General features: G+C 59.3%; 1 protein-coding gene across 1 annotated transcript; it reads left to right on the forward strand.

Annotated features, from left to right (window-relative positions):
- Window positions 1–692: 692 nt before the first annotated feature.
- LOC108635465 (VPS10 domain-containing receptor SorCS2-like) lies at window positions 693–10002 on the forward strand (the record flags this gene model as incomplete). Its single annotated transcript, XM_018045592.1, is given in 6 exon segments — window positions 693–917; window positions 2017–2140; window positions 3703–3815; window positions 4781–4906; window positions 9094–9193; window positions 9899–10002. Coding segments are annotated over 3 exon segments (306 nt in total), but the record flags the coding sequence as incomplete, so codon positions are not given.
- Between the last annotated feature and the right edge of the window lie 1505 nt (window positions 10003–11507).

Here is an 11507-nt window from a genome sequence, read left to right on the forward strand (position 1 = left end):
GTGGTGAGGTGTGATGGTGTGATGGTGATGGTGGTGATGGTGGTGATGGTGGTGATGATGGATGGTGATTGGTGATGATGTGTGATGGTGGTGATGGTGGTGATGGTGGTGATGGTGGTGATGGGTGGTGATGATGGATGATGATGGTGGTGATGGTGGATGGTGATGGTGGTATGGTGGTGTGGTGATGGTGGTGATGGTGGTGATGGTGATGATGGTGGTGATGGTGGATGGTGAGGTGATGATGGTGTGGTGATGGTGGGTGATGGTGGTGATGGGATGGTGATGGTGGTGATGGTGGTGGTGATGGTGGTGATGGGTGATGGTGATGGTGGTGATGTGGTGGTGATGGGTGGTGGTGATGGTGGATGATGTGGTGGTGGTGATGGTGATGATGGTGGTGGTGATGGTGATGATGGTGGTGGTGATGGTGATGATGGTGGGTGATGGTGGTGATGGTGGTGCTGGTGATGGTGATGATGGTGGGTGATGGTGATGGATGGTGGGTGATGGTGGTGATGGTGGTGCTGGTGATGGTGATGATGGTGGTGGTGATGGTGATGATGATGGTGGTGATGGTGGTGGCTGGTGATGGTGATGATGGTGGCAATGATAGTGGTAGTGTTTCTAGTGGGGCTGATGGTGGTGGAGGTAGTGAGGATGGTGGTAGAGGTGTTGGTGGTGGTGATGAGGTTGATGGGGACAAGTGACCAATAGCAACCTGTGACATGGCCGGGTGCCCTGATGCCCTCTGACCCCTGACCTTTGTGTGGCCCCTGCAGCCCCCCTGCAGGCCCTCTACCTGGAAGTGGTTCCTGTCATCCGGCATCAACCAGGAGGTGAACCTCACGGCTGTGCTGCTGCCCCTGAACCCCAACCTCACCGTCTTCTACTGGTGGATCGGCCACAGCCTGCAGGTACGCAGGCCCGGGCCCCTGGAGGCCCCTCCTCCCCACAGGCTCCCATCTGGGGTGGAGCCTGGGGCAGATCCACCCTCCGTACCAGGCAGGATGGAGCATGTGGCACCATGGAGGTGAGGCGGGCGCACACCAGCCCTCCCTCCACCCTGCACAGCTGCTTGGGGTCCGGCTGTGTCTGAGTGCGGTGGACAATGTGGTCGATCAGATCAGACCAGGACCATGCTCTTTCCTGGGGAAGGTACGTGTGAACAGAGTAGGTGACCCGAGTTGGGGTGTGACGCGCGCCACAGGAAGGGGACAGATCGTCTCTAGGTCTGAGCCGGAGGTGATCAGGGAGGGCTGATTCATGGAGGAGGGGGTCCCTGGGCTGAGCCCGACCTCAGAAGCATCACCCCAGGGTTGTGGGTTGTGTCCTGAGAGCATGGGGAACCGAAGACAGATGCCTGGTGGGAGGTCCTGAGGACCTTTGTGGACAAGACTGCCCCTTAGCCTGGGGGAAGGGACCCCAAGACCCAAAGGGGATCCTTCGCTCATTCAGCAAATGGCAGCCCTGCAGCCCCCCGAGACAGCGGCCAAGGCCCAGCCTGGGAGGGGCTCAGGACTCAGGACTGTGGTTCCAGGGCGCGGGATGGGTGAGGAAGGTGCTCAGGCTCTGGGTTCGAGCAGCAAGTCAACCACCTCCAGCTGAGCCCTTGGAGAGTTGTGCCTCCCAGAGCCTCTGTCTCCCCATCTGCAAGGCCCGAGGTCATAGTGTGGACCCACGATCGACGTGGGTGCCCACCCCATGGGGTGGGTGCTGAGCTAGGACCTGGGGTCTGAGCATGAAGGTGCTACAGCCCAGCTGAGCTTGGGCTGGGGCAGGAAGGTGACAGGGACGCCCCGCCTAGCAGCCACACTGGGCCTTCGACACCATCCACACAGAGGGGTCTTGGTGCCTCTGGAGGGCAGGGGGCCCTGGGAGACACGTGTCTATGCTGGGGAGCTCTCAGGTCCAGGCGTCTCTCTGGGGGTATCTCCCCATGCCCCCTGGGCGCTCTCAGCAGGCTCCCATGGGGCCAGCTCTCCGGCCCGGTCCTGAGCCCTCTTGTGCCCGCAGCCCCGCCTGTCCCTGGAGAACTCTGTGACGACGCGGTTTGGGGACCCGGGGGACGTGCGGGTGACGGTACAGGCTGCCTGCGGGACTTCCGTGCTGCAGGACTCCAAGGTGGTCCGCGTGCTGGGTGAGTGCCCTCTCCCCCACCGTGGCAGGCAGCGCAGCTTCTCCTTCCCAGGAGCTCAGGGTCGGGCTAGACGGGGTGGGGGTACCCCACCAAGGCGCCCATCACCCTGGGGCAGCCCCAGCTGGACGGAGGGATGGCCCAGCATGGCTCCGACACCTCTGGGCTCCCTGGCCTCGGTTTCCCCATCTGTGAAATAAACACCAAACGACCCCTGTGCACGGGGCACTCATGGGCCCCACACGACACGAGTGAGGACGCAGCTGAGGGGCTTGGTGAGGTCACCGGGGGGGACAGAGCTGGGACTGGGCACTGGGAGGGAGGGCCAAGCCTGCTCTGTGGCTTCCCCATCAGCCCTCGAGGACAGACAAGCTTGGCCTTCCGTCTCCCAGGGACCCACTGAGTTTGGCCGGGCTGTCCCCGCCCAATGAATAAGAGTCCCGGAGAGCAGAGTCCACCCGCCCCCACCACCTTCTCTTTCTCTCAAATTCCCCAGGGCCCCCGACTCAAGACAAGCAGCAGGTGGTGAAAGAAAGACCAGTGGAGAGAGGACAGTTCACTCCCTCCCCTCGCCCCCCGCCGCAGGCACCTGTCCTCAGCATCCTGACATCTGAGGGCTGTCATGCGATTATATCTCAAAGGACATGGGATATTGACTTTATTGGGAGTCCTGCTCTGAATCTGTGTCCCATTTATCTATTATTCCCTGCTTGGGGGCTCTGAGCCTCGCCCCCAGGAGACAGTTGCAACCGAAAATTAGTCCTCAGAGTGGACGCGTCCCACCACCCAGAGCCATGTTCCCCTCTTTATCACCCCGATAAAAACCTCATTTTGTTCTAAGACAGCATCTGCCGTGGACAGCAGCCATCAGTTAAGTATTCAGGGGACAGCCCTTGGCCATTGTTCACTCCCGCACCCCGAGCCCGGAGCCTTGAAACACTCACCCCCACCCACACTGCACATTCACGAGGCACTTGTCCCTTTGACTGCTCACCCTTGCAGAGCCCCCTCCCTCTTTACAAATGAGGAAACCAAGGCTCGGGAGCTAAGTGGAGAGAGGACAGTTCACTCTGAGGCTCCCAGGGCTGGGTCTTTCTTTCACCTGCTGCTGCTTGTTGGTTTAGAAGAGGTGCCTTGAGTTGGGGGCCCTGGGGAATTTGAGAGAGAGAAGGCGGTCGGGGCGGGTGGACTCTGCTCTCCAGGGACTCTTATTCGGTGAGGGGACAGCCCATCAAACTCAGCGGGTCCCTGGGAGACGGAAGGCCGAGCTTGTCTGTCCTCGAGGGCTGATGGGGAAGCCACAGAGCAGGCTTGGCCCTCCCTCCCAGGTCAGCACCGCCGTCCTCGTCGCTGTCACCATTATTGTTATTATTGTTATTAAATGGCAGCAGTGCAGTGGGTCCTGCCGGGGACAGCTGCTGGCACACAGACGGGGAGGAATCTTTTTTCTGAAGGTGGGCGGCGGGATCCACCCCCAGGGCCAGTCCTGGACCAGCCAGGGGGTGTGGCCACCGGCTGTGAAGGGAGCAGGGCGGTGACACTCTCCCGTCTCCGCCTCTTTCCAGATCAATTTCAGGTCGTGCCTCTGCAGTTTTCCAAGGACCTGGATGCTCACAACCCCAACACCCCCGAGTGGAGGGAAGACGTCGGCCTCGTGGTGTCCCGGCTCCTCTCCAAGGTACCCAGCCCAGCCGTGGCAGAGCCGCCGCCCTTCTTATGCGTTGTGGTTACCCCGAGGAAGTGGGGGCAGGGGCCAGAGTCCTCAGGGAAGGGGACAGGGGGTCGGGCAGGCTGCCCTGCGTCCTAATTATCTGTCCTTTGGGTCCGCCAACGGTGCTTGGAAGCCACTTAGGATCCTTTCACCTGGCCCTGGGGGACACGGGGTCGGAGCATCCTCATGTGGGGGAGGGGCAGGGCTGCATGCTCCATGCACATCTAGTGAGCACCAGCTGTTTGCACGAGACACAGTTGCCCTCCTCCAATGGTCCAGAATCTCTTTAAAGTGATTCTCATTTACTCACTGCTGGATACGGGAGACAGAGAGATAAGTCTCTGTGATGTCTACTGTCAGGGAGCTCACAGAAGACAAAGGCAGGGTGGGCATGGGGCACTTGAGGCCCCTGACCCCCCAGTGGGAGAAAGCCCAGCTTCCTAGAGTCATCCATGGTTGTCCCAGGCTGATGCTCACCATGGCCATGCCTCCCTTTGGCCCATTAAGAATTCGGGTAGTATTGTCTTGGGCACTGAAGGGTGAATAGGAGTTTGCCAGATGAATGTGCGTGGAGCGGGACTTCCAGGAAGCAGAGCTTTGTGGGTTGAGGGAGCTGCGTGGTCAGAAGCCCTGACACCTGGGAGGACAGTACGCGAGGGAGGGGCCTGCTCACCTGCAGGCAGTGGGAGAGTTGAGCTGAAGGGGGGCAGCCCTGGGCAAGCGGAGGCCGTGGTGGGGGTGGGAGGCGAAAGGCTGAGGGCCCAGGAGGGCCAAAGGATGCTGGGGCTACCCCCATGCCGGGCAGGGGTCAAGAACGGCCAAGACTCGGACAGGTCAGGTGGGGAGGGGGGTGTGATCGCGGGGGCCGTGGAGCATGGCTGGGACAGAGGAGGCATGCTGGCGCATCAGGGTGGCTCTCTGTGTCCCCGCAGGAGACCAGCATCCCTGAGGAGCTGATGGTGACGGTGGTGAAGCCGGGGCTGCCCACCTTGGCCGACTTGCACGTGCTCCTGCCCCCTCCCAGGCCTACGAGGAAGAGAAGCCTCACCAGTGACAAGGTACCTCCCGCGGCCACTGGGCCGGGTGCGCCCCGCACAGCGTAGGGTCTGATGGTGATACCCAACAAACACGCAGACCTCAGTCACTCTTCATCACATAAAGGCTTATCTCTCACCGATCACTGTCCCTCCTCCCCCTTGTGGCTACCCCTGGGTCACGACGGTGGAGGAGTTGGGGGACCAGGGCACCAGGCCGGACCAGCCCCCAAGGGGCACGTGCCAATTTCACTCCCATTTCTTTGGCTGGACCTGGTCGCCCCACCCCAGCCTCACTGCGAGGGGTGAGCACCACCCAGGGGACTCCGGGACCTGGTTTCAGGACACCCAACTAGGACTGGGACTGAGAGGTGAAAGGGAAGCCCTTCACGCCTTCCAGGGCATCGGTAACTCCACAACAAGCAGGCAGCGACGAGCGTGGATGAGGACGTGGAGAAACTTGGCCCCTGTTCACTGCTGAGATGGAACGGAAAGTGGTGCAGTTGCCGTACAAACTGTCTGGCAGAGCTTCAAATACGAAGTTACCATATAACACGGCAGCTCCACCCCCCCCCCCCCAGGGATGTACCAAAGAGAAGTAAAAATGCGTGTCTACACACACACTCATGCATGAGTGTCCGTGAACCCAAAGGGGAAGCAGCCCACATGCCCACCCGCAGACGACTAGGCGAGGAGGAGGCAGCCCAGACGCACAGTGGAACAGACGACCAGGCGAGAAGGCAGTCCAGACGCACAGTGGAACATTACTCAGCCATGAACAGGAGTGACATTCTGATCCAAGCTGCAACTCGGGTGAACCCAAGCACGATGCAAAGTGAAAGACGACGGTCACAAAAAGCCACTGATTGTGTGATTCCATTTATATGAAATGTCCAAATCGGCAAATCCACAGAGACAACACAGGAGTGGTTGCCAGGGGCTGGGGGGGCAGGGGGGTGACTGCTGGTGGGGGCAGGGTTTGCTTTGGGAGGATAGAAAGGTTCCTTTGGGAGGAGTAAAACGGTAGTAGTGGTCGCGTGGCTGTGAATATACTAAAAACCACTGAATGGTACACTTTACAAAAGTAAATATCTCAGAAAAAAAAAAGAAGAATCAGAACCGCAGCCAAGCTCTGGACTAGTCGTGGGCACTGATGCCCACGCAGACGGTCTGGAGAGAGTGACCAGTGCTGAGGCGGGGCTGCAGCACAGCCCGCAGTACCCCTGAGGGTGGGTGGTAGTGCCCATTTTACAGACGAGGGAAGCGGGGCTCAGTGAGACCCCTGCCAGGAAGCACGGTGCAGGCACGGTGCCCACCCCTCTGGCTGCAGAGCCGTGCTCCAGCCATGTCCAGGCGGCCTCTGGGTGGACCCTTGACTGTGCCGGCCCGACCCACAGCCCTTCCCAAAGGGCAGCTGCGTCTGAACCCGGGGCTCCCAGCCACGCCTGAGCCCTGATAATAGGTGTCTCCAGATGTTGGTCAGCAGCCGGTTGAGAGTCATTGACCCATTTCTCAGATGAGGATCTGAGAGTAGAGGCTGGGTGAAGGTTGGGGAAGACTGCAGGGGTCCTGGCTGCCAGCACTGGGCTCAGAGGCTGCACCCACTGGGGGCACTTTAGACTGAGGGTTGGAAGGAAAGGAGGTGGGGGTACTCCCCCCATTGTGCTGAGTGCTCAGCGTAAACCGTGGGGTACTGCCCCCATTCCCTCTTGAGAAACCTGTATGCAGGTCAGGAAGCAACATTTAGAACTGGGCATGGAACAACAGATTGATTCCGAATAGGGAAAGGAGTACATCAAGACTCTACATTGTCACCCTGATTATTTAACTTATATGCAGAATACATCATGAGAAACGCTGGGCTGGAGGAAGCACAAGCTGGAATCAAGATTGCCGCGAGAAATATCAATAACCTCAGATATGCAGATGACACCACCCTTATGGCAGAAAGTGAAGAACTAAAGACCCTCTTGATGAAAGTGAACAAGGAGAGTGAAAAAGTTGGCTTAAAGTTCAACATTCAGAAAACGAAGATCATGGCATCCGGTCCCATCACTTCACGGCAAATAGATAGGGAAACAGTGGAAACAGTGAGAGACTTTATTTTTTGGGCTCCAAAATCACTGCAGATAGTGACTGCAATCATGAAATTAAGATGCTTACTCCTTGGGAGGAAAGTTATGACCAACCTAGACAGCATATTAAAAAGCAGAGACATTCTTTAGACAACAAAGTTCCATCTAAGCAAGGCTAGGTTTTTCCAGTAGTTACGTATGGATGTGAGATTTGGACTATAAAGAAAGCTGAGCACCGAAGAATTGATGCTTTTGAACTGTGATGTTGGAGAAGACTCTTGAGAATCCCTTGGACTGCAAGGAGATCCAACCAGTCCATCCTAAAGGAAACCAGTCCTGAATATTCATTGGAAGGATTGATGCTGAAGCTGAAACTCCAATACTTTGGCCACCTGATGGTTAGAGCTGACTCATTGGAAAAGACCCCAATGCTGGGAAAGACTGAGGGCAGGAGGAGAAGGGGACGGCAGAGGATGAGATGGTTGGATGGCATCACCATCTCAATGGACATGAGTTTGAGTAAACTCTGGGAGTTGGTGATGGACAGAGAAGCCTGGCATGCTGCAGTCCTTGGGGTCACAGAGTCAGACATGACTGAGCGACTGAACTGAACTTCTCTCACTGTGCTGAGTGCTCAGAGTAAACCACGTGCCCAATGTCAGGGAGAAGCCTTAGCCGCACACCCGTCCACCGCCAGCAGCCAATCCTGCGGAGCCTGCTGTGTGCAGAGCTCAGGGCTCGGGGCACCACGCGAGATGCTCGTATGAATCCTCACGATGACCTGAGGACAGAGAGGTGTCAAGAGCCTGGGGCATGGCTGGGAGCCCCGGGTTCAGACATGGCTGCTCTTCCGGATGGGCTGTGGGTCAGGCCGGCACAGTCAAGGGTCCACCCAGAGGCCGCCCAGGCGTGGCTCTGCAGCCAGAGCGGGGGTGGGCACCATGCCCGCGCTGTGCTTCCTGGCAGGGGTCTCACTGAGCCCCGCTTCCCTCGTCTGTAAAATGGGTGCAACCACTCACCACAGGGGTGCTGCGGGCCGTGCTGCAGCCCCGCCTCAGTGCTGGTCACTCTCTCCAGACCGTCTGCATGGGCACTGGTGCCCACGACTAGTCCAGAGCTTGGCTAAGATTCTGAGTCTTTTTTCTTTGAGATATCGTTTGCTTTTGTCAAGTGTGCCATTCAGTGATTTTTAGTATATTCACAGCCATGCGACCACTATTCCCAACTCCTCCCAAAGGAACCTTTCATCCTCCCAAAGGAAACCCGCCCCCACCAGCAGTCACCCCCCTCCAGCCCCTGGCAACCACTCCTGTGTTGGCATCTTTCTGTTCTCAGTTCAAGGGGCAGAACCAGGTGCTTCCCAGATCCTCCAGGTGGGGAGCTGTGTAAGCGACAGGCCAACCCTGCACCCTCATTCTGTGAACAAGAGCGGAGTCCCAGAGGCCAAAACGCTGCTCAGCAAGGCTCAGCCAGTCCCCAGGGAATGTCCCCCCATCTCCAGAGGCCCTGGGAGCGATGCCACAGGACCCCCATCCCTGGGGGCCTCCTTCCCCAGCACCTCTGCCCCCACCTGTGCAGAAGGGTGACACCTGACACCCATGTGGGCTGATTGAGTCCCTTCCAAACCCCAGAAATTCCCCGCTTGTGAATTTCCAAACCAGTAGGGTGCCCCAGAGGCCCACTGCCCATCCCCCACCCCACAGTCTTGCAACACCACCCTGGGAGTTCTCTGCCTCAGGTGAGGGGTCACTTGCCTGCCAGGGTCACCTGCCCTGACCCTGCTTTGTCCTCTTCTTGGTCTTCCACCTCTAAGAAGCCTCCTCTGATTACTTCTGGGGTCGGGGGCCTCCTGGACATCCCTGGATTACCACACTCCATGGTCCCAACTAAAACCAGAGCTCTCTGAGGACAGGGCCACACTTGGATCACCTTGTGTCCCATCAGAGGTTCTTGGTCAGAGTTGGTTGGTGGCTAGCATTCCCATTTTACAGATGGGGTGACTGAGGCTGGAGAGGCACAGGGGTCCTCCCCTAGCCCCCTGACCATGGAGGGTCAGGGCGGACAACCGCCCAGCTCCCCCGCTCCCCCTGCCTGGACCCTGAAGACCCCACCTCACTCCCCAATCTGTGCTTTCAGAGGCTCACGGCCATCCAGCAGGTGCTGAACGCACAGAAGATCAGCTTCCTCCTGCGCGGCGGGGTCCGGGTCGTGGTGGCCGTGAGGGACGTGGACACGGGTGAGGCCCGGGCCGGGCTCGCCTCTGCAAGGTGGGACGGGCGGGCATCTAGGCCCCTCAGACGATGCTGGCTACTGTGTACACTGGGGGCAGAGGGGGCCCCTCTGCTCACCACATATCCCTCCTGGCCGGGTGGTTGTCTTCAGTTAAATCCTGGTCAGCCTTGCTGCCCTCCCCGTGGATGCGCACAGGAGCTCTTGCTTTAATTTACATCATTTAGGGTCTCAGATAGGGCTTCCCAGGTGGTGCCAGTGGTAAAGAACCCGGCTGCCAGTGCAAGAGACGTAGGAGACCTGGGTTCGATCCCTGAGTCAGGAAGGCCACCTGGAGGAGGGCATGGCACCCCACTCCAGTACTCTTGCCTGGAGAATCCCCTGGACAGACGAGCCTGGCAGGCTACAGTCCATGGGGTCACAGAGTCGGACGCGACTGAAGCAACTGAGCATAGACGCAGGGTCTCAGATGCACTCTGCCCCCACGCCCACCATGGACTGTCCTCCCCGCTCTGGGGCAAGAATCTTGGCAGGAGCCCAGGGGCCACTTTCTGCTCTGTGAAGACGCATGTCCACACCAGCATCGGTCTGGACAGAGCTGTGTCCACTTTCTAGGCGGGGAAGACCAGGGCCGGGATTTACCCAGTGGTGTCCCAGGTTCCGGGGGCAGCCGCTGCCCACTCTGAGCGCTCACAGGCCGTTTTGCCCACAGATTCCCCGAGCCTGGGAAGCGGAGGCGGCTACTGGGCGGTGGCGATCCTCTTCGTCAGCGGGCTCTTCGCGGTCGGGGCCTTCATCCTGTACAAGTTCAAAAGGCAAGGCCACCTGGCCTCCCTGGGCTCACGGGGCATGCAGAGGGGACCCGAGGGCCACGGGGGGCTGGGACTGTGGCCTTGATGGGCCGCGGGACAGAGGAGGGGGCCTCGTCGGGACCTGCGCGCTGGTCCTGAGTCATCTCTGTCCCTGAGGGCAGCCGGCCACTCACAAGCCAGGGAGCGTCTTCCACCCAATCCCCGCCTCTGCTCCACACACCCATTTTACAGAGGAGGAAACCCAGGCTCAGAGAGGTCAAGCGATTGTCCCAGAGCAACATAGATGAGTGAGGAGCTGACCCCAGGCCGTGTCCTCCACCACCCATGCTCCCCACAGCGCTCATCCACCCTTCCCTCCACGAGCTTGAGCCAGAGCTGCCCTGTGCCAGGCGCCCCATGGCAAGTGGGGGGGTGGGCTCCAGCTTCTTTCCGGGAGAAGTCAGGGTTAGGTAGTGACACCCAGGGTGGGAGCAGGCAGGGGCTCAGGATGAGGCCGGGTGGGTGGCAAGCTCTGTGTGCGGTCATCAGAGGGGCTGTGGTGCCTCCTCCCCTCTCACCTTGATCCTCATCTGTAAAATGGGTTTAATAGTGCTAGGATTATTCACGGGCACCCTCAGAGGGGCTGGAGAATCTGGTCTTACCCGGATACGGGGCCCGGGGATGGACACAAAGGCCAGAGAGTGTCGCCAGACTCATGCCCTGCAAATGCAGCTGAGAGCCGACCCCCGCGTTTCACCCCATCTGGCTGGTTCGGCTCCAGTGGCCTCAGGGTCTCCTTGCTCAGGGTCACCATTGGGAACAGTCTGGAGACATCCTGATCCTCTGGCTCCTGCCCCCTGGGGGCCAAGGGTCCCTCCTGCAGCCCAGGACTCTGCTGGGTCTCTGTCCTCCAGGACCATTCACACTGGGCGACCCACCCTCCCGACCTGTGGGGCAGCCCAGACGGTCAGCCTCCCAGACCAGCTCACCATCCAGCCTGCGGCTCCGGCCAGTCTCTTCCCCTCCCTGGGCCTCAGTTTCCTCATCTGTAAAAGGGGACTAATCAGGAGGGAGGCAGGAAAAAGGGAAGAAGAGGTGGGCAGGTGCAGAGGCAGGGCCCTGTCGCCTGCAGACATTGTCCTGAGCACGTCTCCCTTCTTACCGTGATGTGTTTAGTTGGGACCTTGTGAAAATCGCCCAGCCCTGGCCTGGCTGAGGCAGGCTGTTCGTGGGTGAGTCCCGAGAGGCTGCAGAGAGGACGGGTGAGACGCTGCCTCCCAGGTCAGAGCTGTGCTGGAGGCACCGGCTGGACTCAGGGTTTGGGCCCCCATCTCCTTCTCTTTCCCCTCGGACCTTAGTCGGGGCGAATTTGGGCTTCTCCCAGGGTAACCCACTCCAGTACGCCTGCCTGGAGGATCCCACAGACAGAGGAGCCTGGCGGGTTACAGCCCATAAGGTCGCAAAGAGTCGGACAAGACTGAAGTGACAGCACACAAATGAAGGGCTCCTGAGAACTGCAGGGTGGCAGGA

This window comes from Capra hircus, unplaced genomic scaffold (genome assembly GCF_001704415.2).
Source record: "Capra hircus breed San Clemente unplaced genomic scaffold, ASM170441v1, whole genome shotgun sequence".
NCBI classification, from domain to species: Eukaryota; Metazoa; Chordata; class Mammalia; order Artiodactyla; family Bovidae; genus Capra; species Capra hircus.